This window comes from Equus asinus, chromosome X, assembly GCF_041296235.1.
Source record: "Equus asinus isolate D_3611 breed Donkey chromosome X, EquAss-T2T_v2, whole genome shotgun sequence".
Classification (NCBI taxonomy): domain Eukaryota; kingdom Metazoa; phylum Chordata; class Mammalia; order Perissodactyla; family Equidae; genus Equus; species Equus asinus.
Window position 1 is genome coordinate 65,125,056 of NC_091820.1, and position 26,929 is coordinate 65,151,984.

Genomic DNA, 26,929 nt, shown 5'->3' on the forward strand with positions numbered 1-26,929 from the left:
TGAAGTTAATTAACACATTCATCATCTCACATATTTACCTTTTTTGTGATCAGAACATTTAAGTTTTACTCTATTAGCAAATTTCAATTTTATGATACAATGTCATCAACTATAGTCATCATGTTATATAGTAGATTCTCAGACTTTGTTGCTCTTACAACTGAAAGTTTGTACCCTTTTATTAGCCTCTCCCTCTTCCTTCATCATCCAGGACCCTGGAAACTAATTTTCTACACTCTGTTTTATCAATTTGACCTTTTTTCTCTGTTTAGATTCCACATATAAGTGAAACCATGCAGTATTTGACTTTGTCTGGCTTATTTTATTCAGCAAAATGCCCTCCATGTTGCTGCAAATGACAGATTTTCTTTCTTTTAGGCTAATATAACGTGTGTGTGTGTGTGTGTGTGTGTGTGTGTGTGTGTGTATATGGCCCAACTCAATTCATTGGGCTGCAATATGCAAATGTAATTATGATGCTGGTGATAGCTACCATGAGTTGAATGACTACTACATGCCTAGAACTTCTAAGTAGTTTAAATATATTTAGGATCTCTGAACATTTTATTTAATTTTACATACCCTTCTAAACTCTTCTGATTTTAGATAAATAATGATTTTTGAATTCTATTATTAATAATACAAGCCTTGTGATTTTGTACAATACTTAATATTTTTCAGTCTTTTACGTATACTATCTCAGTCTTGATATTAAAAGCAACTTAATGAAGCAGATAGGATAGGGATTCATTAAATACAAAAGGAAAAAATCAAAACAAAATTCCCTTTGAATGGTATGCTACTTAATATGTAACTATATCTAATAAAGTAATGGATAAGTAAAAAATGAGTTCTGAAAGTGCCAGGCCTGAAATGGTAGTGATCTATTTAATGAGATTGATATTGTTTACCTGAAGTTGTAGATGTCCTTATGGATGTGGCTTCTCAATAGACGTTCAGAAATCTTTGTCCTAGAGCCAATATCTCAATAAAATTTGAGAGAAATTTCTGTCTGGTATTCTTTTTTTTTTTTTTTTTTTACTTTTTATTGAGACTATGATAGTTTACAACCTTCTGAAATTTCAGGTGTACATTACTGTTTGTCAGTCATGTTGTAGGTGATGTTGTAGGCGAGGTGCACCACTTCACCCTTTGTGCCCACTCCCCACCACCCTTTTCCTCTGGTAACCACTCATCTGTTCTCTTTGTCTACATGTTTAACTTCCACATATGAGTGAAGTCATACAGAGATTGTCTTTCTCTATCTGGCTTATTTCACTTAATACCCTCAAGGTTCATCCATGTTGTTATGAATGGGACGATTTTATCCTTTTTTATGGCTGAGTAGTATTCCATTGTCTATCTATATATGTGTCTGTGTGTGTGTGTGTGTGTGTGTGTATATATATATATATACATATATATATGTATACACACATATATATACCATATCTTATTTATCCAATCATCAGTTTATGGGCATTTAGGTTGCTTCCAAGCCCTGGCTATTATAAATAATGCTGCAATGAACATAGGGGTGCATGAGACTTTTGCAATTGCTGATTTCAAGTTCTTTGGATAGATACCCAGTAGTGGGATGGCTGGGTCATATGGTATTTCTATTTTTAATTTTTTGAGAAATCTCCATAATGTTTTCCATAGTGGCTGTACAAGTTTGCATTCCCATGTCTGGTATTCTTTTATATCCCAAAAGAATACTCCATAAGTGTCTAGGATTCTGTTGTTAAGGGTACAGGCTTTTGGCTTGTGTCAGCTATATGGGATTCTTTTTTAACTTCACTTAAAATGGTGTGAAAGGGTACATATCAACCTGATAACAATGGTACAGTACAAAGTTTGGGGCTTTTAATCAGTGGGGATTCTCTACCTTTCTTTAATGGTTGTAATGTTTATAAGGATAATCTACATTAATAGATCAATTAAAATTAATAAAAACTCATTTGAAGTCATTGAATATTTTTAGCACCTATGTAGTATAGAATATTGTTAGGCTATGCTGGAAGTCTGTGCTATCACATTGTATTCTGAGTTACCTTAACAGCATATAGCAGTGAACAAGGGTCTGTGGCAGCTATAGCTGCACATGACATCTTTCCTTTGAATTCACTTTTTTGAAGATTTTTTGGAAGCATTAATTTAACTGGTGAGCTATTTTTAGTCATATTAAAATGCGCATGGATATATGGAGTAAGCATTTGATAACTGTAAGTATTGATTGAATAAATTATGAACATTTGGGCTGCTGGGAAAGAGAGTGAGTACAAAAGAAAGAGATTATCTAACCATTTTACTGGTTCTGGCTTTGATGGGGCCTAAGTCTAGTTCAATTTGGGATGATAATGGACATTAAAATGCTGCTCTATAGGGAGAAGGCAAACCTTTCTATTTCAAAGTAAAAGTTGACCTTGTCCATGCAGACAACATTAGACATTTGATACTATTGAGTTTGTTGATTTCAGAGGTGTTTATAAGAGGTGTTTTCTATATTTATGAAATAAATGGCCAGGTTAATATTCTGTCAAAATTTTTTCTGTGTTTGTGGAAATGAGTTTAAGATTCTACCTTTGTATAGGAATTAAAAGTTATTTGCCTTTATTTTGCAGGGGCCCTGTTTAGCCTGATCCTCAGCCTATTTGTACTATGGAAGGAATATGCTGTTGACTTCCCAAAATACATATCTATAGAAAGGAGCAACAGGTGTGTCCCAGAGAACGTCTTCATTGATGTGCAGTATGGATGGTCATTCATGTTTGCTGCTTTTGGTACTCCCTTTGTATGCATGTCAGGGATTATGTTTCATTTCATTGGTCGGGAGCTTGATGAATTTCATAAGTGAACAAAATAAAATGCCAAAAGACCATAGTGAAATTCTCTGGGCATATCACTGATGGACACTTGAATAAAGGTGAAGAAAATCTCAGGTTTCAACCTTTGTCAAGTGCTCAGAGCATTACTTATTTACTGATGAGTAAATATTGATTACATGTTATTGCCAAATGAATGAAATTTGAAGAGTGGTGCTATAACAGTAAAAGAACACTTAAGAAAAGTCATTTCAAAGGTGACTAGAATGGGTTAATTTGGTCTCAGTTTACAGAGACAAAAAGACTAGCTCTGGTTTCCTTCATGCATTTATAAATAGTCAGCAAGAGAGTGATTTCAAACTTTGGTACCATGATTTCATTTTCAGTCTTTCCAAAGCTGATCTAATTCGCAGTAAGGTGTTTCTTTTCTGCAATTGGTCGAGTCCATTTTTTTTTAAATAACTGATTAACCATAACTAACATACCTGACCAGAAACTATTCTCAATTTAAAGCTCATGAATCTGCCAGGAGACATACAGATCATTTTTTGCGTCATTTCCCTCAGCTGACAGACTTTAAACTGTGGACACTGAGTTATACATGCATATTTTAATAGGCTGAACAGGAAACAGCTACATCTGAAAGGAAAAGTGTTTCTATATCTTCATGTCCCTTATTTGTATCCTTCCAACACAAAGAGATCTGTACTTGAGCAGGAGATTTATAAAAATATTAAAAACTTAGAATGCTCCATTTGAATAAATGCAATTAAAGATCATAGTTTCAAAATGAAAAACAGTTCTATCATAGCAAGAGGATGACTTGCATCCAGAGAAAGTTAGTTCTAGCCTGGAGGATAGGAAAGTATGAATCTATTTCTGTGAATAATTTTGTTCACCTTTGTTAAAAAGTCAACTGTGTTAAACTGTAGTAATGAGGAAAAATAGTTAACATATTCATTAATTGGATCCTGTTTTCACCTGTATTGTTAACTCAAAATACTTCACAATTTAAACCACATCCACGTGCTCTTTAACCATTGCTATTTATTATTTAAAAAAATCTGAACAGAGTTAATGAAAAATCTGGAGATAATTTAAGGGGACATCCATGGGGGCAAAATTCTCCTAGATTAATTATTAATTTGTACCAAAATCTAAAATAAAAATATAGACTCACACATTGAAATCATTAATAGGGTAAAAGCTGGCCTATAGGTCTTTTTGAGGATTCTTACGGGCTCTGGTCAGGCTGTGAACTTCATAAGGGGAACTACTTGAGTGGTCACTATTAATGAAAATGTATCACTGATATGTTTTAATTTCCTAAGGTTTGAGCGCATTTGTAGTGACCCTGACTCAGTCAATATTCTGAGATAGTTGTAATACTTATGCTACCATAATAAAAGCTCCAGTAACTGCTAATTTTCCTTCCATGCTGTGGTTACTGGTACCTATTCAATCATTATTATGTAAGATTTACATGAATTTTATTTAGTATGATCCAAATTACTATGGATATTACTTTAGAATTGTCCAATTATCTGTACCAAATGATACCTTTTGTTTATTTTATTGGATTTGTACACTTTAAAATTTTACTAATAAAATGCATGTTAAACTATGAACACTTGGTGTATCAGTTGGTATATTTGTTGCACATATATGATCTCTTTCACAGGTAAGGCAGAAATTCTGAAAGGGAGTAAAAAGTGTAACATATCTTCAAAGTGAATGGATCTTAAAGATCATCTAGTCATGACCCCTCAGTATTACACATGAAAAAAACTGAGGCCCTGAGAGATGAAGTGTCTTGCGTAGACATGTGTATATGACTATCAGACCTGGAAACCCAAATTTGTTTTGTTCCAGTCTCAGCCTATCAATAAGCAATCTCGTGGTTTGACTGGTCCTTGTGGCTCTTATGATGATTGCAAGACACACTGCAACAGTAGCTATCAGGAAACTTTGAAAAAGTAAGGGTTTATTATTTACAAGACCTGGAAATTGCACAGTGCACCTGGGGCCACATAGTGAGTTCGCAGGTATATGTATATATAGAGAGAGGGTGCACAAGCCTGAAGTTCTCCTTTTATTGAAATTGAGGGTAGGGGCCTAGGGTTTTGCAGGCTCACTCTTTATTGCTGAATTTAAAACATAAGAGTGGGAATTTAAAGCATGGAAAGAGAAAAAATAAGAGGCCCAAGTGGTCAGTTATTAAAATTAACCAAGATCTCTAAAACAAAGGAGACTCAGTGGGGAGGAGTTGGCCTGGCTCTTTATCTAATTGTGTCCCTGGCCATGTGTTCCTTTGAGATAGCCCTCTTTGAAGTGGATGCCTCTTTGAAGTAGATGCCTTGGCAATCAAAGCTTAAGTCAGGCACTTGCATTACAAAAAAGAAAAAAAAAAACAGCAACAATTGTCAGGGCTTATACTACAAAATTCTATTCTCTTTTGAAGTTTAGAATGTCAATTGATTTCCATGTGAATCAAGCCAGTGGCAACTAAATAGTGTGTAGGACAACAAGCCTAAATTTCACAATTTGCAGGGAAGTTTTCACTTTTCAGTGGATCAACAGGCTCTTGTTAAGATATATCGGTTGTATAGAGGGAGAATGAGGATGCCCATGACTTGAGCTAAGCCATTCCTCATAAGTGGGATAGCTACATCTTAGAGGAACTCAGAGAGGGCATAATTCATTCTTAGCTGACAAGATTTTTAGGGTAAACAGACTTAATAATGTCTCCAAATTATCCATAGTTAATCTTCCTACTCTATAATTTATAAAATACTCAAGAAATACTGAATGAGCTTACCAAACGATTCTTCTCACCTGATCTGCCCATAGCTTTGGGACTATTTTAAGGTTCAGAAGTAGATGGTGCTGTGTGTTTGTACCATGGAAGGTAGTAGGAAGAAGGAGCAGAGTTTGGGAATAAGGGAGAATAGCACACCTCCTCCTAAATACATTAATCTCCTATTATCTTGTGAATGTGTATCCTTGGCACTATTCCTCTTATCTTGAGAATGTGGAGAAGAAAAGGAGAAAGGCAAGTTTTAAAGTCAGATCATGTTTCTTTTCTCTTTACACAACTGTCTCTCTTTCCTTCTACATCTTTCATCCTGGAGGAATTCCAGCATGTGCTGCTGCTGCTGGTCTTCTCCTTGAATTAATGTTGTATGTAGCTTTTGAACTTTGGATTGGTAAGATCTCCAGTGCCACATTTTGGTCATGAACATAGAGTGAAAGGGCCGATAAAGTGACTCCCTTTATTTTTGATTGAGACCACTTATTTTTGCCAAGTCTGGACAAAGTGCATCTTTGCTGTTGTTTGTAGATAAATGTGGTTTTCTGGGGAAAGGAAATGTGCATAAATGTTTGGAACTGAAAGAGAGTTAGTAGTAAACATTTTACATTCATTGACATTTCACTGATACACATTTTAAATTCAGTGATTTAGCAGGAGTAGCTTTGACTATAAAAATTGAGAGGATGAGATTTGAAGATCCTATTACGGATGAATTTTATCAAAATTAATATCTACACTTTTGCCGCATTGTATATTGGAATTTCAAAGCATTCGATTTTTCATTATTAATGTTTAAAACAGACTGGTGATTGGGGTAGAGACATAGGGATAAATATAGAAGAGAGAAGTGGGGAATTAAATAGGGTAGGTGATGCTCTATGTAGAATGAGGATTTGGAGCTTAGAATTACTTCTCTTTTAGTGAAGATCATCTGTGAAATTTTTAAATGACAAATCAGTGATTGTTGCAATGAAGCATACACTTTATTTTTGTATTACATTCTTGGTAGTGGGTTTTAAAATGACAGCCACTACTGTTTATTTATCCTCCTACAGAAAGACTAAGTACACTTTAGACTTACCAATTGCACACAGTGGAGGGCCCACCAAGACTGTACATATAACAATAGAATCCCCTCTCTCTCAAAAACACTGAAAACTAAGTCATTTGACACTTTGAAATACACTCATATTCAAAGGTTTTATTTAAGCCCAGTTTTACATGTTTTTAAATGACACCTCTTAGATTATACTTATGTTCCATTGGCACCCCAAATTGTAATTCTTTCCCATAAATTGTCTCTTTGGATAATATTTTTGTCATTTAATTAGCTGTTAAATATAGAGATGAAATTGTATGATTAAATAGAATAAAAGTATATAATTTAGAAGCAGAAGAGGTCAAGATTTAGTCCCTTACCTCTCATTCTTCCCATAAAACAACTTGAGCATGTAGAAACGGTATCTCCAAAAGGAAAACAGGGCCCAGAAGCAACAGAAAGCAACCTGAAGTCTATGGCTTATTGATATCCAAAACAATTAGTAACTAGGGCCTGAAATTGTAACTATGAAAGTGAATTCTCTCTTAGACAATATGTTGATTATTTTTCCCCATCATTTCTTTTTAAAAAGTTACACTAACTATCAAAACATTTATGGAATTTTTAACTCAATCAGGTATTCATGGCATGAGAAAGAGCCATCATTAGAGATTTAGTCATTCTATACCTGATTTAAGACTAGTAATAGTTTAAAACATTTGCTTTTTTTAGAAAACTCATTACTTGACATATATTTCTATTAAAATATACAGTAAAATGTAATATATTCTAGTTGAAACCAGTCTGGTACTAACATGTTAATCCTATACTGTGCCTTATTTCTCTTGGGCCATACAGCGTATACTAGCTAAAAAACAAATTATGAGCTAAATTGTTTTTTATTCAGACTCAGTTTTCCAAAGTGGCAGAACTATCAGGTGATATAGCTAGAAAATGAGAGAGTAGTAATTCAGTTTTGTCGGACTATTGCTGGGCTTCAAGGGGTTTTGAGGTGGATTAGGAATGTAGATGAAAGGTTAACTAGAGCCTAGACAAATCAAACCCTTGCTTAATATAAATTTGAGCTGTATCTGTTTTTAGTATAAAATAATTTTATAAAAAGGAGCTCATATCTGTGATTTAGTTAAAAATACAGCTATCCAGATTCAGGACACAGTCAACCTAACTGCCTAATAATCTCAATCTCCATACACAAATCTAATGTAGAGAATAATGACCCTGGGTACCTGTGAATGATTCAGTTATCAAAGAAAAAATATGATAATGATTTGTAGACCAAAATTACTGAGGCAGGGAAGTAGATTGAGTGTATTTTGAGATTTAAAAAATTGGGTTGCAACATAAAGATATTTCCATTTGACTGTCATTTAATAAACAATTTATAATTTCCTTTTGTCTCTTCAACTTTGGTGATACTGTATACTATTCTTTTAATTTACCTGTTTGTAGGAAAGACTGACCAGAAGCAGCTAAAGTTATACATATATATTTTAAAGACATCAATTCCTAAGTGAGTTAAAACTTTACAATTATTTCCTGAATTTGCCTTGAAGGAAAGATCTCAAAACATAATGAGAACCCATTCATTACAATCCAATGCTGGTGGTGGATCCAAACAAGTGATGAACCTAGAAGAATACCTACTGTGAGACAGATCAACAAATGAAAATGAAAGCTTTTTCCCTCTTTCTTTCCTTCACTACCTCTTTCCAAAGAGATACTTAGCAACTTAAAAAGTTACAAGAAATTCTACAAAATGAAAATTAAGAATAGCACGTTCAACGTCAAACAAAGATGGACAAACCTGTAAGTTCTCTGGGAAGGAAGAGCCAACAATTTGAGAAAGTGAACTGGGTCTTCTAAGTGGTCTTTGTATACTCTCTGTAGCTTAAGGAACAAGCAGTTGGCCTCTTATGTTACTATAGTCATACTTGGCCCTATAAGGAGTTCACAAATCCCTAAGGCTTAAATTTAATCTCCCTCTTAATGTTCATGAAATGAAGTATTACTCAGGGAACATATTCGTTTCCCAATTCATGTTCTTTTTGTCTTAGCCAACTTGAAAGTATTAGACTAGGAAGATGTCCAATAATAAGGAAATATTCATCAAGAACTAACATTCATGCTGCCTGTCTTCATCACAGTAGGCTAACTACTGTAACAAACAATTCTCAGTCTCACTGGCTTAATACAATAAATGTTCAGTTTTCATGTTATATGCTCATGTGGTTCAGTGGGTTTGGTGGGGCATATTCCCAGCACAGTCATCCAGGGAACAATCATTTTTCCAACTTGTGATTCCATTCTTTTCTAGATTCCAAGAGTACTCTCCATTCACCTGGCTTAGTAAAGAGAGAGAACATGGGGTATTGTGTGAGAGGCCTTTATTAGTTAGGTCTAGAAGTGGTATATATTACTTTCATCCATATTTTATTGCCACAAACTCAGTGATAAAGATTGTATCTGATGTCAAGGGAAGCTAGGAAATGTAGTTCAGCTGTTGGTTCAGGAACAGAAGAGAAACATCTGGTAAACAACTAGTGAAGCTCTGCTTCACTCTCTTCCTTGGGGGAAATAAATTCTCCACTTGGGACTCTTGCAATATTGACTACCATACCTTGTTATACAGAAATATGTGTTTCCTCTGTATTGTTTTTCATACAAGTAAGGTGATTGTATAATTTGTTGTCCAAAATAGGATACTTTTCTTAAAAGGGATGCTATTAATTATGCTGAGACAGTTGGCAGTTACTTATTTAAGGTACTGTCTTGGGCAAACATGGACATGTATCCAACCCCACATATAGGCCATAGTTGCCTTTAGAGCTAGGACAATGAATGTTTGTATATCCCAATGGTATCTTGCACAGTGTTGAGCACTCAAGTGATCAGTAAACACCTGGAAGTTGGAAAACATTGTGGAATGAGGTCTTCTAAAAAAATTTTGTTTCCTTTGAGGATGAGTTTCTATCATTTTTTCTTTCTGACTTTCCCATGGTCACCTGCAAAGAAACAGTTTCAAGAGCTATCATCATATAGTCATTTAATACCGGCTAGGATCTGTTTGCCATAATGTATTGAGTATAGTTAGTGGCCATTTAAAAGTAGTAGGTTGTTCATATCACTATGCTGTCCACCAGTTGGCAACAAAAAAGGGGTGACATCAACCCCTACATTTTCAAAAAATTATCTTCTCTGCTTTAATATTGTCATGACATAAGTGAGGTATGAATTGCTGTACTATCTTCAGATTTTGAGATTAAGAGGGCCAAGTAGGAGCATACTCACAGGAGAATGATTAAGACTGAGTAAGGATTTGAAACTTTACAATATGAAAAATTAGTTGGACAAACTAGGGATCTGTGGACTGGAAAAGGTAAAGCTAATAATGTTCATGATAACTTTATTCAAAAGTTCAGGGGGATGAAAGATTAGGTTTCTAGGATGGGTAGAATGAGGGCTAGTGGGTGGAAGATAAAGGGAGGGAGATTCGTGGCTGTAAATTAAGGAAGAAAGAGGCACAGCTGACAGGAGACTGAACTGTCTCAGGTGGGAGAAACTTTATAGGCTAGACAACTAATCAGTGGGGATGTTAAGCAAGGATTCAATCATCTTATTGGTAGGGCAAGTTGAAATAGGAAATATTCAGTATTTATTCCAAACTGACATGCAATTCATTGATTCTCTTTAATGATAAAGAGACCATACAAATGCTACATCTAATTTCTCATACTTTTATTAAGACTGTATTAACTCTTAGAGATTCTTTTTAGTCAAACAAGCCACTGACACCCCATTACATGCTTCCAAAGCCCCCAAGGCCTGTTTGCTGTACTTTGACTACTTTTTCATGCAACCCTTCATATTCTTCTTCAGGTTAGGTATAATTTTGAATAATATTCATATAAGTTAGATGAATATGAACGCTGGGGGAATACTACATACTCAGATGAATGCCTTCTCTTCTATAACATGTATCTGTGGGAAAACTTGCTTGTTCTTTCATGCCACAAACCAAAAGCTGCCGCATACAGTAAGTATGATTTAGCTGATGTGGAAATAGAGCCATTGTTTGGAAGCTGGTATTTCTATGTATGGAAAGGGTAGAAAACCTTTCAAACTGTATAAAAGACCTGCTAAATTAGCAGTATTAATCATCAGAATGGGTTCCACTGTACAATTATTTAGATAAGGAAAATCGTGTTTTATAAGTTAGAGATGATGCCTATCACATTAAAATGTACAATTCTCACAGTAAAGATCATTATTTCATGAGGTAATGAAAAGTCATCTATTCAGTCTTATCAATAATGAAATTTCTCTTTAGCTCAGTGCACAACCTTCTTATTCCAGGGCTTGATTGAAAAAGATATGCTACAATTTCAGCAACTAAAATGAGTGCCTATTGGTACATTGGACACTCCCATTTCAAGGGCCATTTCCCAAAGTCCTAGGATCTCAGAAAGTAACTGAAGATGGGCATGAGCAGTCTGACTAAGCTGTGCCTTTCCAGAAAGCTCTGCCAAATGGTCTTGATAATAATTCCACTTTAAAACATCAGTTCCTGGCAAAATTGTAATGGAAGACAAGTTGTCTTTAGTCTCTAATTTCTCCTTTCAGCTACTCCTTCCCACAAAGACTACTCTCTCATTCTGGCTATTTAGTCTTGAGGCAATGTTCCATTCTCAGGAGATGTCTTTTTCTGCTATTTCCCTTCCCTTCTTTATTACCCATTGAAACGGTTCTTTATGCGTTCCATCCCCAGAGATCTTTCATCTGTGCTGGGAAACAAATAATTTTGAGGTCGACTTGCTCATCGTGTATTACTTTTCCTGGCATTTTATTATTTTTTCTTCTTTGAAATAAATGGTCTTTGATGGTGGGACCATCTAACAGCAGGTAGGCCCATGGTGGTGATGGTAGCGCTACATGGAGTCTGTTGGAGGTACTTTTGGAATGAAGGCCAGCTTGGTACACTGATTTGAATATCCTAATTTAGTAGGACTTCTACGTGTCCCAGGAATTCATATTTTCATAATGTATCCAGGTGGTTGTCACATGCACTGAGGTTTGTGAAGCACTGCTTTGTGTTAGTGCTTCTTAAATGTTAATGTGACATAAATTGTCATAGAATCTTCTTAAAATGCAGATTCTCATACAGAAGGTCCAGGGTAGGATTCTGCATTTCCAACAAACTTCCAGGTGATGCTGATGCTGCTGGTCCAGGGAACATACCTTGAGCAGAAAGGATCTAGAGGATTAATATTTTAATGACATCAATATTTAATAATGATCACTTAATAATATCAATATTGATATCACACATAATTTTAAGAGACCAAGAGACTGGATTATTGATTTTTTTAAGTTCCCCAGGTGATATTAATGTGAAGCTAAGATTGAGCGCTATGTGTTTATATAGTTATTGCCTCTTTCACCTGTTTGTAGGGGCAGATGTTGCTATGTCAGTGAATGACACCTGAATATTTACAAGGTAATACAAGTTAAAGTTGTATAGGATAGTGATTAAGAATATGGGTTGATTAAGAATAATGATGTACACCTGAAACTTATATAATGTTGTAAACTAATGTTACTTCAATAAAAATTTAATTAAATAAAAACAGACTATGAGTTCCAAAGTCCTACTGAATTGGTTTGCATACTGTTTCCACCCCTTAATAATTGTGTAACTTTGTGCAGACTAGTTTACATTATTAAGCATCAGTGTCCTCACCTGTAAACAGGACCAAACGAAATAATGCATATAAAGTATATTAAGCTCTCAGTACATGAGAACTATTATTTTTAGTTATTGTTATATTTAGTGAATTCTCCCACTGAAGTGCTTCAAATGTCAGAGGGAAGTGAATATATATTCCTTGAGAGTGGGGGCTACTCATCTAAGAGAGTTATTTTTCTTTGGAAACTCTTGTTTCACTTTTTAAAAAATCATGCCAATTTTAAATTATGCTCCACTGTGTATCTGTGTATTTATTGTAAACCTATAAATTAATTATCCATAGTGTCACAAAATGTGAGAAAAACTGCTGTACCAGGGAGCTATTTCATGTTTTCCTTATAGTTTTGCAAATTCCCTTTTGCATTATTGAATACTCTTTTTAGTACCCTGATAGTATCATGGGGACATTGAGCAAAGACTTCTGCTTTTTTATTATGTGACTCCTCTATCACAAGGGGAGGGTGTGGATAAGTTTGATCTCCACCTCAGCTTCCAGACACAGCTGGTTTAACCAGATGTGTGCAACTTATCCAAAGCTCACCAATCTATATGAAACATGTTATCAAAAACTTCACTCACATGGGGATAATATGGATTTTTTTTAAGAATCAGATTTTTCTCAGTCACACATTTGAGCTTGGAAATACCTTATCAATCAATAATTCGATAGTAGGAGAGCACATGAAAAGACTCACAAGGAGATGCTGAGACTGAGAAAATTAAAAATGTGATTTTAACCAGAAGAAGAAGCTATCTCACAGATTCAGGCTAATTTCGTGGGCAAAGTAGAGTTTCTGAGATCTAACAGCATTGGAGGCCAATTCCTGGTTGCCATCAAAGAAGCCTGTGGTAAAATTGTGAAATTATCAAACATTACATTTGGAGTCGCAGACTCTGTTTTTATCTCCTTTCCTTGATTCAAATGAGGATCCCCCTATTCTTTGTAGAATTCTAGTCATTTTAAGTTGATAAACATTTATTTACTATGCACCAGTCACTGGACTAAGTGCTGTGGAGTAAATATGACACAATCCTTGTCTTTAATGAGATACAAATGTCTATTTTGCAGTGTTGTTGTGAGGATTAAATGAGATAACCAATGTTAAAGCACCAGGAATAGCTCAAAATAGTACTTAACATTCTTCACAGACTGTTGCATTCATATTCTATCATAGAAGCTTGCATTAGTCCCCTGAAAAGTTATCCACTCATCCACAACTTTTGGGGGGCTATATAGCACATGTGTTTAGATACTGTAATAATCTATATTTTAAAGGATGCTTTCCTATTTCAGCCTTTCTCTAATTATTATTGCTGCATCTTTCCAGGTACTTCTGCTCCCACAGGACCACACCAATGCTTCTGCTGGGTACTGCCAGTGTTGATAGCTAAAGATACCAAGGATTGAAAGTAACATTGTGTTCTTTGGAGCCCCGGGTAGATCAAAAAGCACCATATTCCACTCAAAAGCCTGGGGAGGGGTATTTGTCATTTATCTGTCTCTGCCTTCTTCAGTGTTATATTTTTCCAAATGGTTAGCAAGGCAGTGTTTATTCCTAAGTGTTTCCAGAGTTTGAAGTTGACAGCTCTTTCAGTTTTTAGTCATAACGCTTTCTTCCCTTTCATTATGGGACTCAGACTTGAGTCCATGGAATAATGAATGAATTAATTAAAGAATTTTTTATCAGGCACTGCAGATATAGCAGTGGTCAAGACAGACACACTTATTGACTCTCAGAATCTTATAGATTAGTGGGATGGCAGATATTTTATAAATAATAACACTATTGACCATATACACAAAATTGTGATAAGTTCTATGAAGAGAAAATAGAAATTTACAAGGGATACTTGGGGAGACAAACATAGATGGAATTTTGAAAGCATTACATGATTTGAGAGACAATGAATGCACATGTCGATCCCTAAATATTGTCACAACTAATCTCTCTTTTATGATTAAGGCCGTGTCTCCAGAAGATCACTAACATGCAAATCTGTTTTATGAATGACATTACAAAATTAGTTTTAAAAATTCTTTAGGACCTCATACCTGTTAGAATGGCTATTGTTAAAAAGACAAGAAATAACAAATGTTGGTGAGGATCTGGATAATAGGGAACCCTTGTGCACTGTTGGTGGGAATGTAAACTGATGCAGACCCTATGTAAAACAGTATGGAGGTTCCTCTAAAAATTAAAATTAAAACCACCATATAATCAAGCAATTTTACTTCTAGGTAGTTATCTTAAGCAAATGAAAGAACTAACTCAAAAAGGTATATGCACCTTTATGTTCATTGGAGCATTATTTACAATAGCCAAGATATGGAAACAACCTAAGTTTCCATCAATGGATGAACGGATAAAGAAAATATGGTGTATATATACAATGGAATGTTATTTGGCCATAAAAAAGAATTAAATTCTGCCATTTGCCACAATGTGGATGGACCTTGAGGGCATTATGCTGAGTGAAATATTTCAGACAGAGAAAGACAAATACCTTATGATCTCACTTATATGTGGACTCTAAAAAAAAAAAAGCTCATAGATATAGAGAACAGATAGATGTTTGCCAGAGACAGAGAGTGGAGGGTGGGCAAAATGGGTGAAGTGAGTCAAAAGCTACAGACTTCCAGTTATAAAATAAATTAAGTCATAGGATTAAAAAAAAAAGATTCTTTAGGAAAAAAAAAAACAAACAGTAAATGGATTTTAGGACCGGTCAGTTTTGATAGTGGATAAAGAATAAGTGAAGAGTATGCAGAAAGAGTTGTAGAATAGACTCCAGTGAGTTGCTTAGTCCGGGGCTCTGGACATCTGAGGGGAAACACAAAAACATCATTTCTTTGAAATGACAAATATTAATTCACGATTTTGCATAAGATGAGTTCCATCCATAAGTCACCTGATAACATGTTTCAATGTATTTAATGTGAATCCCACATTGGGAGGTCTGAACCTTAAAAGAATTAATTAATTCATTCATCAAATAATTATTGACAGCCTACTGTACTTGAGACCTTGTTCATCAGTGAACAAAATAGACAAAGATCCCTGACTTCATGGATCTAATATTCTAATGGGGGAGATAGGAAATAAACATAGTAAATCTGTAAAACATATATCATGTTAGATAGCAGTAAGTGCTAAAGAACGAAAAGCAGGGAAAAGGAATATGAAATGTTGGGGGACTTACAATATTTGAGTAGTTTAGGGAATCCTCACTGAGCACGACATTTGAATGAAAGAAATGAAGAAAGTGAAGAAACTAGCAATCTGGGAAAAGAGCATTCTAAACAGGGGGTACAATGATTGCAAAGGCCTGCAGCAGCTTGCCCTCTCTTTTAGGCTCATTGTTTTCCATTGGTTAATTTAACCTTCTTTCCCTGTCCCAATACCATTCTATTTTAAAGTCACTGTAGAACACTTGATATCCATTCTTCAAGTTTGTCTTGGCTAGTCTTGGACCTTTGAATTTCATGCAAAGTTAGGATTAAATTTGTTAATTATTACAAAAGATATTCTCGGATATTGATTGAGATTATGAGAATCTGCAGACTAATTTATGAATAATTGACATCTTTCCAATACTGAAACTACCAATTCATGAGCATATTTTCCTCCATTTATTTCAATCTCCTTTACTGCAATAATGAAGTATAATTTTGTATATATGTGAATTTCACATCTTTTATTACATCTCAGTTTTTTTTCTGTTTAAAAAGATAATGTTATGGAATAGCATTTTCTAGTTATTATTGGTCAATAAATAAACAAAGTCAAGGCCAGCCCAGTGGCGCAGTGGGTCAGTGCACACGTTCCACTTCGGCGGCCCGGGGTTTGCCGGTTCAGATCCTGGGTGCGGACATGGTACCGCTTGGCACGCCATGCTGCGGTAGGCGTCCCACATATAAAGTAGAGGAAGATGGGCATGGATGTTAGCACAGGGCCAGTCTTCTTCAGCAAAAAGAGGAGGATTGGCAGCAGTTAGCTCAGGGCTAATCTTCCTCAGAAAAAAAAAAAAACCCAACGTCATACACATTACTTTCCATGTAGAAGTGCATCAGAGTTATCCTACAACTATTACTATAGATAAACTAAGTTATATAATTTCAAAAATAACCTAGAAACAATTTGATTGAATTTCCTTCTTTCCATATAGTTTTAAAATGATATAAACAACAATAACAGTGAGAACAGAAAATAGAACTTATAGATATTAAATTTTTAAATATTTTGGGAACTGAGTTGTAGTCTAAGCAATTAAAATGTAGCTATACTTGATGTTTTATAATGTAATTACAAATATTATTTTTTGAAATATCATTTTATAATTATTTATTTCTAAGATATAGAAGTTTATTTGATTTTAAAATATGGCCCCTATATCTAACAACCTTTCTAAATTAATTTATTAATTCTAATAACTGTTCTGTAGAACCTCTTGGATTTTCTATGTACACAAACATATCGTCTGTGGTTAATGATGATTTTACTTATACTTTTACAATTTTTATGACTTCTATTTATATTTACTTCCTTTATAACACTGTCTGGTACTTTCAGTATAATGATGAATAGAAGTGGTGATAGTGGACATCTTTGTATTTTTTCCTACTCAGCATGAAAGTTTTCTATAATTTACTATTAATTATGATCTGTTCTTTAGGTTTTCTAAGATATTCTCTGTGAGATCGAGAAATAAATAGAAGAAGGTGTTATTATGTTCCTGGTATCCTCAGAATTTTGTCATGAAAAGGTGCTGAGTTTTTATTTAAAAAAGTTTACCATATGTCAAGAACATCATTACTATTTTCCTTTATTCTGTTAATGCGAAATGTTTTCAGGTATAAAACCTACATTGCATTCATAGAATAAACTTGGTCATGATATATTATGCTTTACATATATCAGTGAATTTAATTTGCAAATATTTTCTTTACGGTTTTTTATCTATGTCCATGTAAGAGATTACAATGTCATTGTATTCATGTTAACCTGCGCTCATAAGATAAATTGAGAACTGTTCCTCTATTTCATATTCGATACAAGATTTTGCCTATGATTGATATTATTTTTTCCTTAAGCATTTGGAAGAATTCACCAACAAAGCCAACTAGGCCTAGACGTTTCTTTGAGTGAACATTTCAAATTACAGAGGCAATCCCTTTAATACACGTTTATTCAGATTTTAAACAATTCTTTGTCTCTGTTCTGATAAGGTGTATATGTCTAGGAAGTTCTCCATTTTACCTAAAGTTTCAAATTTTTTGGCCTAGAGTTGTTTATCATATCCTCTTATCTTTCCAATGTTGTGGATTTTTAGTGAGGTCTCCTTTTTTTCATTTCTGATACTGCTATATTCATTCTTTTTTCTTTTGTATTTTTCATTGTCCTGTTAATAGTGATAGATTTTAATAATATTTTAAAATAACCACATTTTGGCATGGATTTCCACTAATTTTTATTTTCCATTACATTAATTTTTGCTTATGCTAATAATCAAAATTTTAATTTCTTTTACAATTTTTTTAACTTCAGCTTGCTGTTCTTTACTCCTTCAGAAGGATGATTTTCAACCTTTATCATTCCATTTATTTATTTATTTATTTATTTATTTATTTATTTTATTGTGGTAAAATTTGTTTGTAACATTATGTAAATTTCAAGTGTACATCATTACCTATTTTGATTTCTAATCAATTTCTTTTTCATTAAATTTTCATTTTTTTAATTGCAGTAACATTGGATTATAACATTATATAGCTTTCAGATGTACATCGTAATATATTTTGAATTCTGTGTAGATTACATCATGTTCACTACCCAAAAACTAATTATAGTGCATCCTCTCACATGTGAGCCTAATCACCCCTTTTGCCCTCAGCCCTTCTCCTATGGTAACCACCAGTCCAATCTCCATTGCTATGTGTTTGTCATTGTTTTTATCTTCTACTTATGAGTGAGGTCATATGGTATTTGAATTTCTCCCTCTGACTAATTTCACTCAGCATAATACCCTCAAGGACCATTCATGTTGTCACAAATTGCCAGATTTCATCATTTCTTATGGCTGAGTAGTATTTCATTGTGTATGTATACCACATCTTCTTTATCCATTCGTTCCTTGATGGGCACCTAGGTTGCTTCCGAGTCTTGGCTATTGTGGATAATGCAGAGATGAACATAGGGATACATGTATCTTTATGCCTCTGCGTTTTCAAGTTCTTTGGATAAATCCCCAGCAGTGGAATAGCTGGATCATATGGTAGATCTATTCTTAATTTTCAGAGGATAATCCATACTGCTTTCCATAGTGGTTGCACCAGTTTGCACTCCCAACAGCAGTGTATGAGGGTTCCCTTCCCTCCACATCCTGTCCAATACTTGTTGTTTCCTGTCTTGTTAATTACGGACATTCTGACAGGAGTGAGGTGATATCTCATTGTAATTTTGATTTGCATTTCCTTGATAGGTGATGATGTTGAACATCTTTTCATGTGCCTATTGGCCATCTGTATATCTTCTTTGGAAAAGTGTCTGTTTAGATCTTTTGCCCATGTTTTAATTGGGTTGTTATATTTTTTCTTGTTGAGATGTATGAGTTCTTTGTATAATTTGGATATTAACCCCTTATCAGATATGTGGTTTCAAAATATCTTCTCCCAGTTGTTAGGTTGTATTTTCATCTTGTTGTTGGTTTCTTTTGCTGTGCAGAAGCTTTTTAGATTGATGTAGTCCCATTTGTTTATTTTTTCTATTGTTTCCCTTTCCCAGTCAGACATGATACTTGAAAATACGCTACTAAGACCAATGCCAAAGAATGTACAGCCTATATTTTCTTCTAGAAGTTTAATGGTTCCAGGTCTTGCATTAAAGTCTTTAATCCATTTTGAGTTAATTTTTGTGCATGGTGTAAGATAATGGTCTACTTTCATTGTTTTGCGTGTGGCCGTCCAGTTTTCCCAACACCATTTATTGAAGAGATTTGTCCTTCCTCCATTGCATGTTTTTGGCTCCCTTGTCGAATATTTGCTTTTCGTAGTTGTGTGATTTCATTTCTGGGCTTTCACTTCTGTTCCGTTGATCTGTGTGTCTTTTTTTGTGACAGTACCAAGCTGTTTTTGTTACTATAGCTTTGCAGTATATTTTGAAATCAGGGAGTGTGACACTAGCTTCGTTCTTTTGTCTCAGGATTCTTTTGTCTATTTGGGGTCTTTTTTATTACTCCATATACATTTTAAGATTCTTTGTTCTATTTCTATGACAAATGCCATTTGAGTTCTGCTTTTGATTGCATTGAACCTGTAGATTGCTTTGGGAAGTATGGACATTTTAACTATGTTCATTCTTCCAATCTAAGAGCATGGAATATCTTTCCATTTCTTTGTATCTTCTTCAATTTATTTCAACAAAGTTTTTTAGTTTTCAGTGTACAGATATTTCACGTTTTGGCTAAGTTTATTCTTAGATGTTTTATTCTTTTTGTTGCAATTGTAAATGGGATTGTATTCTTAATTTCTCTTTCTGCTACTTCGTTCTTAGTGTACAGAAATGCAACTGAGTTTTGTAGGTTGATTTTGTATCTTGCAACTTTACCATATTCATTTATTATTTCTAAAAGTTTTTAGTGGATTCTTTATGGTTTTATATATGTAAAATCTTGGCATCTGCAAATAGTGACAGTTTCACTTCTTCCTTTCCAATTTGAATCCCTTTTATTTCTTTTGCTTGTCTGATTGCTCTGGCTAGAACTTTCAACACTATTTTAAATAATAGTGGTGAAAGTGGGCGTATTTGTCTGCTTCCTGTTCTTAGAGGGATAGATTTCAGTTTTTCTCCATTAAGAATGATTTTAACTGTGGATCTGTCATCTATGGCCTTTATTATGTTGAAGTACTTTCCTTCTACACCCATTTTATTCAGTTTTTATCATAAATGGATGCTGTATCCTGTCAAATGCTGTCTCTTCATCCATTGAGATGATCATGTGATTTTTATTCTTCATTTTGTTAATGTGGTGTATCATGTTGATTGATTTGTGGTTGGTGAATCATCCTGCATCCCTGGAATAAATCCCACTTTCTCATGGTGTATGATCTTTTTAATGTATTGTTGTACTCTATTTTCTAGTTTTTCTTGAGGACTTTTGCACTGATGTTCATCACTGACATTGGCCTATAATTTTCTTTTTTTGTGATGTCCTTGACTGGTTTTGATATCAGAGCACTGTTGGCTTGGTATAATTAATTAGGAAGCTTCCTCTCCTCTTCAACTTTTTGGAAGAGTGTGAGAAGGATAGGTATTAAGACTTTGAATTTTTGGTAGAATTTGTCAGGGAAGCCCTCTGGTCCTGGATTATTTTTTTGGGAAGTTTTTGATTACTGTTTCGATCTCCTTACAGGTGACTTGTCTATTTATATTCTCTATTTCTTCTTGATTCAAATTTGGAAGGTTGCTTGATTATAAGAATTTATCTATTTCTTCTAGATTATCCAATTTGTTGGCATATAGCTTTTCATAATATTTTTTATAATCTTTTGCATTTCTGAGGTGTCCTTTGTAATTTCTCCTCTTTCATTTCTGATTTTGTTGATTTGAGCCTTCTCTCCTTTTTCTTGGGGAGTCTAACTAAATGTCAATTTTGTTTAACTTTTCAATGAATGAGCTCTTGGTTTCATTGATTTTTTCTTTTGTATTTTTTAGTCTCAATTTCATTTAGTTCTGCTCTGATTATTATTTCCTTCCTTTTACTGATTTTGGGATTTGTTTGTTCTTCTTTTTTCCAATTCCTTTATTTGTATTGTTAGTTTTTTGGGGGATTATTCTTGTTTGTTGAGGCAGGCCTGAATTGCTTTAAACTTTGCTCTTAGGACCACTTTTGCTGTATCTCATAGATTTTGGAATGTTGTATTTTCATTTTCATTTGTCTCCACATTTTTTTGATTTCTCCTTTGACTTCTCCACTGACCCAACTGTTGCTCAGCTTGGTATTATTTCAATCTTAAATTTATTGAGACATATTTTGTGATCACTCCTGGAGAATGTTCCATGTGCATTCAAAAAGAATACGTATTCTGTGGATTTTGGATGGAATGTTCTATGCATATCTACTAAGTCCATCTGGTCTAATGTATCATTTAAGGCCAAGGTTTCCCTAATGATCTTCTGTTTGGATGATCTATTCACTGGTGTAAGTGGAGTGTTAAAATCCCCTACTATTATTTTGTTACTGTCTATTTCTCCTTTTATGTCTGCTAATAATTGCTTTGTATATTTAGATGCTCCCATGTTGGGTTCATATATATTTACAGGTGTTAAATTCTCTTGTTGGATTGTTCCCTTTACCATTCTGTACTGCCCTTCTTTGTCTCTTGTTACAGTTTTTGTTTTAAAGTCTATTTTGTCTGATACAAGTATTACTCTGCCAGCTTTCTTTTCTTTGCCATTTACATGTAGTATCTCTTTCCATCCTTTCACTTTCAGTTTGTGAATGTCTCATATGCAGCACATATATGGTAAGTCAGCTGATAGCCTATGGAGTTTCCTTTATATGTCACTTGTTGCCTTTCTCTTGAAGCTTTTAGGATTCTCTATCTTTAATTCTTGTCATTTTAATTATAATGTGTCTTGGTGTTGGCCTCTGCATTTATCTTGTTTGGTGCTCTCTTTGTTTCCTGTACTTGGACGTCTGTTTCCTTCTTAGGTTAGGAAAGTTTTCAGCTATTATTTCTTCAAATAGATTCTCTACCCCTTTGTTTCACTCTTCTCCTTCTGGAACACCTATAATATGAACCTTAGTGTATTTGATGTTGTCCCAGTGGTCCATTAGACTATTTTCATTCTTTTTAATTCTTTTTTTATTTTATTTGCTCATCTTGGATAATTTCCTCTAGTCTTTCATCAAGCTTGCTGATCTATTCTACTGTATCATCTATTCTGCTATTGAGTCACTCTAGAGAATTTTTCATTTCCAGTATTGTATTCTTCATTTCTGATTGGTTCTTTTGTATATTTTCCCATTCTTTGTTGATGTTTTCTCTGTGTTCATCCCTTCTTCTCCCAAGTTTAGTGACTATCCTTATGAGTTTTTGTTTCAACTCTTTGTCAAGTAGATTATTTATTTCTGTTTCGTTTAGTTCTTTTTCTGGGGTTTTGTCCTGTTCCCTTGCTTGGAACATATTCCTTTGCCTCTTTCTCTGTGCTTATATCTATGTATTAGATGGGTCAGCTATGTCTCCTGATCTTGGAGAAGTAACCTTATGTAAGAGATGCATTTTGAGGCCCAGCAATGTGCTTCCCTCTTGTCACCAGTTCCAAATGTTCAAGGAATGACCCCTGTGTGGTCTATACATGTTTTTCTGTTGTGGCAGGGTTGCTGTTGCTGCAGGTTCCTAGGGAGTCTAGGCTGTTCCCCTGACTAGCTGGCTGTAATGCTCAGCTGCGTGTGCCTACTATGGATCTTTCAGTCACTTTATTGTGTTTGGGGAGCCCCAGCATAGTTGGCTGCAAAGTCTAACAGTACATTCCTGTTGTAGTTTTTCTCTTAAGTGAGTAAGACCCCACTGTGGCTGTTTGCTAGGCTCAAGGGCTTACAATCACTATAGGCCTCAGGAATGAAAGACTATTGTCAGCTCTCTCAGGATTTCAGCTGAGTGGGGCTGACTCCAGGCATGGGAACACCCAATTGTTTCAGGCTTTGTAACGTGGGACCAATCCCCCGTGTGGCTTTTGAGAAGCACAGGTCTTCTGTCACTGAGAAGTTCCATGGCCCACAGGTCTACACACACCTTCAACACAGTCCTGGCCCATGCACATGTCCCAACCCCCTGGAGCATACCCAGTTGTTCACTGCAGAGGCCCCCACACACTCCACCAACATCCCAATGCCCCACCCACTCCACCTGCTTCTCATGCATGCCCTGCCCTGCAAAAGTGGAGAGCTCATCTGCCTGCAGAGGATCTAGGCACCCAGTCTATGCTATCCAAAAATTTGCCTGAGGGCTTGCTAATGGGTGGGCCTAGTCCCTAGGGCAACCCACCTGCCCTAGCTGAGCTGTATTAAATCAGTGCTCTACTGGGTGGGGCAGACCCTGGGCTAACAGCCTATGAGAAGTACTCCAATATCATCTGCCAGTGTCTGTGTCAGCATGCCTGTACTAGGTCACAATATTGGCTGCTGCCAATGTCTTAGTCCCTGGAGAGGTCTCATTTCTCACTGAGATGAACTCATAGCTTATCAAGTGAGTCTCTTTTCACCAAAGGATCACCTACATTTCTTTCTGGTGATTTTAGGTTGCTTTTCAAAATGGCTGAACCTGTGCATGGGCTCTTTATTTTTTTTTTATTTTTTATTTATTTATTTTTTATTAAAGATTTTTTTATTTTTTCCTTTTTCTCCCCAAAGCCCCCCGGTACATAGTTGTGTATTCTTCATTGTGGGTTCCTCTAGTTGTGGCATGTCGGACACTGCCTCAGCGTGGTCTGATGAGCAGTGCCATGTCTGTGCCCAGGATTCGAACCGACGAAACACTGGGCCGCCTGCAGCGGAGTGCGTGAACTTAATCACTCAGCCACGGGGCCAGCCCTGTGCATGGGCTCTTTAAGAGTTGTTTTTTTCTGCTTATGTTTGATAAATTTTCTAGGGGTATTCTCTGTTGTAGTTAATAGCCAGCAAAGTCACATATTATGACACTCATCTCAGTTGTGCTGAGTCTGAAGGATCTTTATAGTGGTAACATTCCCCCACTCAGATCCCCCACTCCTCCAGGGAAGGCTGCATACCTTACAATTCTTTCTGGCTGGCTGTGAAGTACAGTGGTTTGTGAAGGTGACTTTTTTCTCTCCAGAAAGGAATTTAAGCCTCTTCCACCACAGTCAGGGATGTCTATTTTTGCCAGGGTTCTTTTTACCAAGTTTTCAGTTCTTTCTCAGGGGTAATTGTTCCAAGGATAGCTGTAACTTGGTTGTGTTCGTGGGATGAGGTGAGTTTAGATTCTGCCTACACTGCCATCTTGACACCAACCTCCTAATTTTTTTTTTCACTTCCAGAATTTCTATTTGATTCTTTTTAAAACTGCTTTATTGAGATAGTTTTACCCATTTAAAGGGTACAATTCAGTGCCTTTTATGTATATTTGTAGACTTATGCAACAACCACTACAAGATTTTGATTTTTTAACAAAATATTTCAAATCTCTGGTGAAATTTTCCATCTGTTCCTCTATTTTATCTAACATATTAATCACAATTATCCTAAAATCCTTGTCTTTTAACGTCAAGATCTGCATAACTTTGGGTCTTTTTCATTTAACTATTTTGTATTTTAGTCATTTGGACCTTTGTTTGGCATGCCAATTTACTTGTGAGAATGCTAAGCATAACAGATAAAGACTGTAAATGGCTTGTATGACATTATATTCCTCTAGAGAAGAATGTTCCTTTTCTCTGCTAAGTAGACAGAGTGGGGGCTCTTCCTCAAACCAGGCAGAAACTGAGCTGCTTTGAGGCTGGAACTTGGTAAACCGATTCCTTGTAAATTTTCTCCTACTATCACTCTCTATTTCTAAAGAAAAATCCTCCAGGGCTTTTTAGCTGTGAGTTAGAGGTGTTAATTGTGGATTTTATCTCTACTGATTCTTGGACTCTAATATTTCTCCTCTCTGGGTACAAGTCTATATAAAACATTTTCCCTTTTACTGGCTTTATTCTCACTTTTTTAGCTTCATTCCCCATGAAGCTTCAAAATTTGGCAAATGTATTGTATAGAAAGTAACCATGTGTTTGAAGCCTCTCTAGTATCCAATTTTGTAATTTCACCCATGTGAGAGTTCCAAAATCTCTGCTTGTTTCTATGTCTCCCAGAATTGGCTTTGTAACTTGGCAAATCCTGGATTATTGGCTGCTTGGAATTCCCAGAATTGACAAATAACTCCAGGGAGAGAAATATGCTCCAGAAATTGGCTCACTTTTCTAAGGTTATCCATTCTCCAGGATATTAACACTTTGTTTCTTATAGTTGCAGCATCTTTATGATTCTATTAAGAAGAAGGTTTTTAAATTTTAAAACCTTTCTTGTTCTCATAAAATATATTGTTCTTACACAAACTGCTTCCTCGTATTCAGTATATGATGTATTAATTTCTAATGTGATCTTCCATTCTTTTTGCTTATATTTTTAATTTATTTGCAAATGATTATGATTTGTAGTTTTCAATTTTGGTACAAATTTTGTCATCTTTTGGGATGAATGTTATATGCATTGTATAAAATGGCTTTATAAATTTTCCCTTTTTTCCTATTCTCTAAAATAGTTTAGATAGGACTAAGATTGTCTGATCTTGAAAGGTTTGGAATAATTCCTCTGTAAAACTATGTGTACCTTATACTTTTTTATGTTGAATCTCCTAAATTACTTAATTTTTTTCTATAATCTTTTGTCTGTTTAAATATTCTGTCTGTATTGTGGTCAATTTTGGTAAGCTGTATAATGCAGAAATTTATATTTTAATATCAATCTTAAAATTTATTTGCATGCATTTCTCCAAATAATCTCTTCTGATTTTAAATTTCTATTTCAATACTTTTTCTCATCATAATTTTTAACGTTCTGTTCTTCTTCTTGGTTTCATTTTTTAAAAATAAAGATGGCTAATAATTTATCTAATATGTTGTTTTTAAAAGAGTGTTGGTATTCATTTATTAGTTTTTTCTGCATGAGTGAGTAAATACTATTAAGAAAAAGAGTAAATGCAGATCAAAATTACATATTTTGTTGATAAAAATGATAAATGAGTGTGCAACTTATCACATAGATGAAATCAAAGATTACTACACCACTTTTGAAATAGTCTTCCAAAGAGTTTGAATCTAAATCAAATTAAGCCCCCTGATACAACTACCAATTTAATGTAAATAAAAAGGATATATATATGGTAAATATATCATAAGAATGCAATGAGCAAGAAAGAACCATTAGATAAGTCTACAGGACAATTTAATGTCTGCATTTATCTTAATTTGATTTGTCCTTTTTCTTTCTTTTGGTTTACTGTGTGTTGATTTACTTAGTTTCATACATGTATTTTTATTTGTTATTTAAACTCTATAATTTTCTCTGAAAACTCTTTATTCAGTATTCTACACTTCCTTTAAAGATATTTTGTTATACAAAGATTTATATTCATAATCATAATAGTACTGTATTTCTATGATAAGCAATATAATAACAGAACCAGATAATATGGTATCCATACTTAAATAAAAAATGAATGATAAAAATATTAAATTGATCCAAAAGGCAGTACAAAAGAAGAGAAGAAAGATATATATGAAAAGGGAGATTAATAGAAAACAGAGATGGAGTTTGATAGATTTAATACAAAATATATCAGTATTGACACTAAAATATTAACCAAAGAATGTCATATTTAATTAGAATATAGTAGACTATCACTATTACTGTTTAACATTATAGTGGAGGTA

General features: G+C 34.6%; 1 protein-coding gene across 8 annotated transcripts in view; it reads left to right on the top strand.

Moving 5' to 3' along the window:
• LOC139042703 (transmembrane protein 182-like) overlaps positions 1–26,929 on the top strand; it is a 139,343-nt gene that overhangs the window by 89,446 nt on the left and 22,968 nt on the right. For 2 of the 8 annotated variants that reach the window (XM_070502573.1, XM_070502577.1), the window contains one exon: positions 2,625–8,138. In XM_070502573.1, the coding sequence (XP_070358674.1) occupies positions 2,625–2,857 (233 nt within the window). In that variant the 3' untranslated portion in view covers positions 2,858–8,138. The other 6 variants (XM_070502574.1, XM_070502575.1, XM_070502576.1 and 3 more) reach the window with 6 other exon arrangements.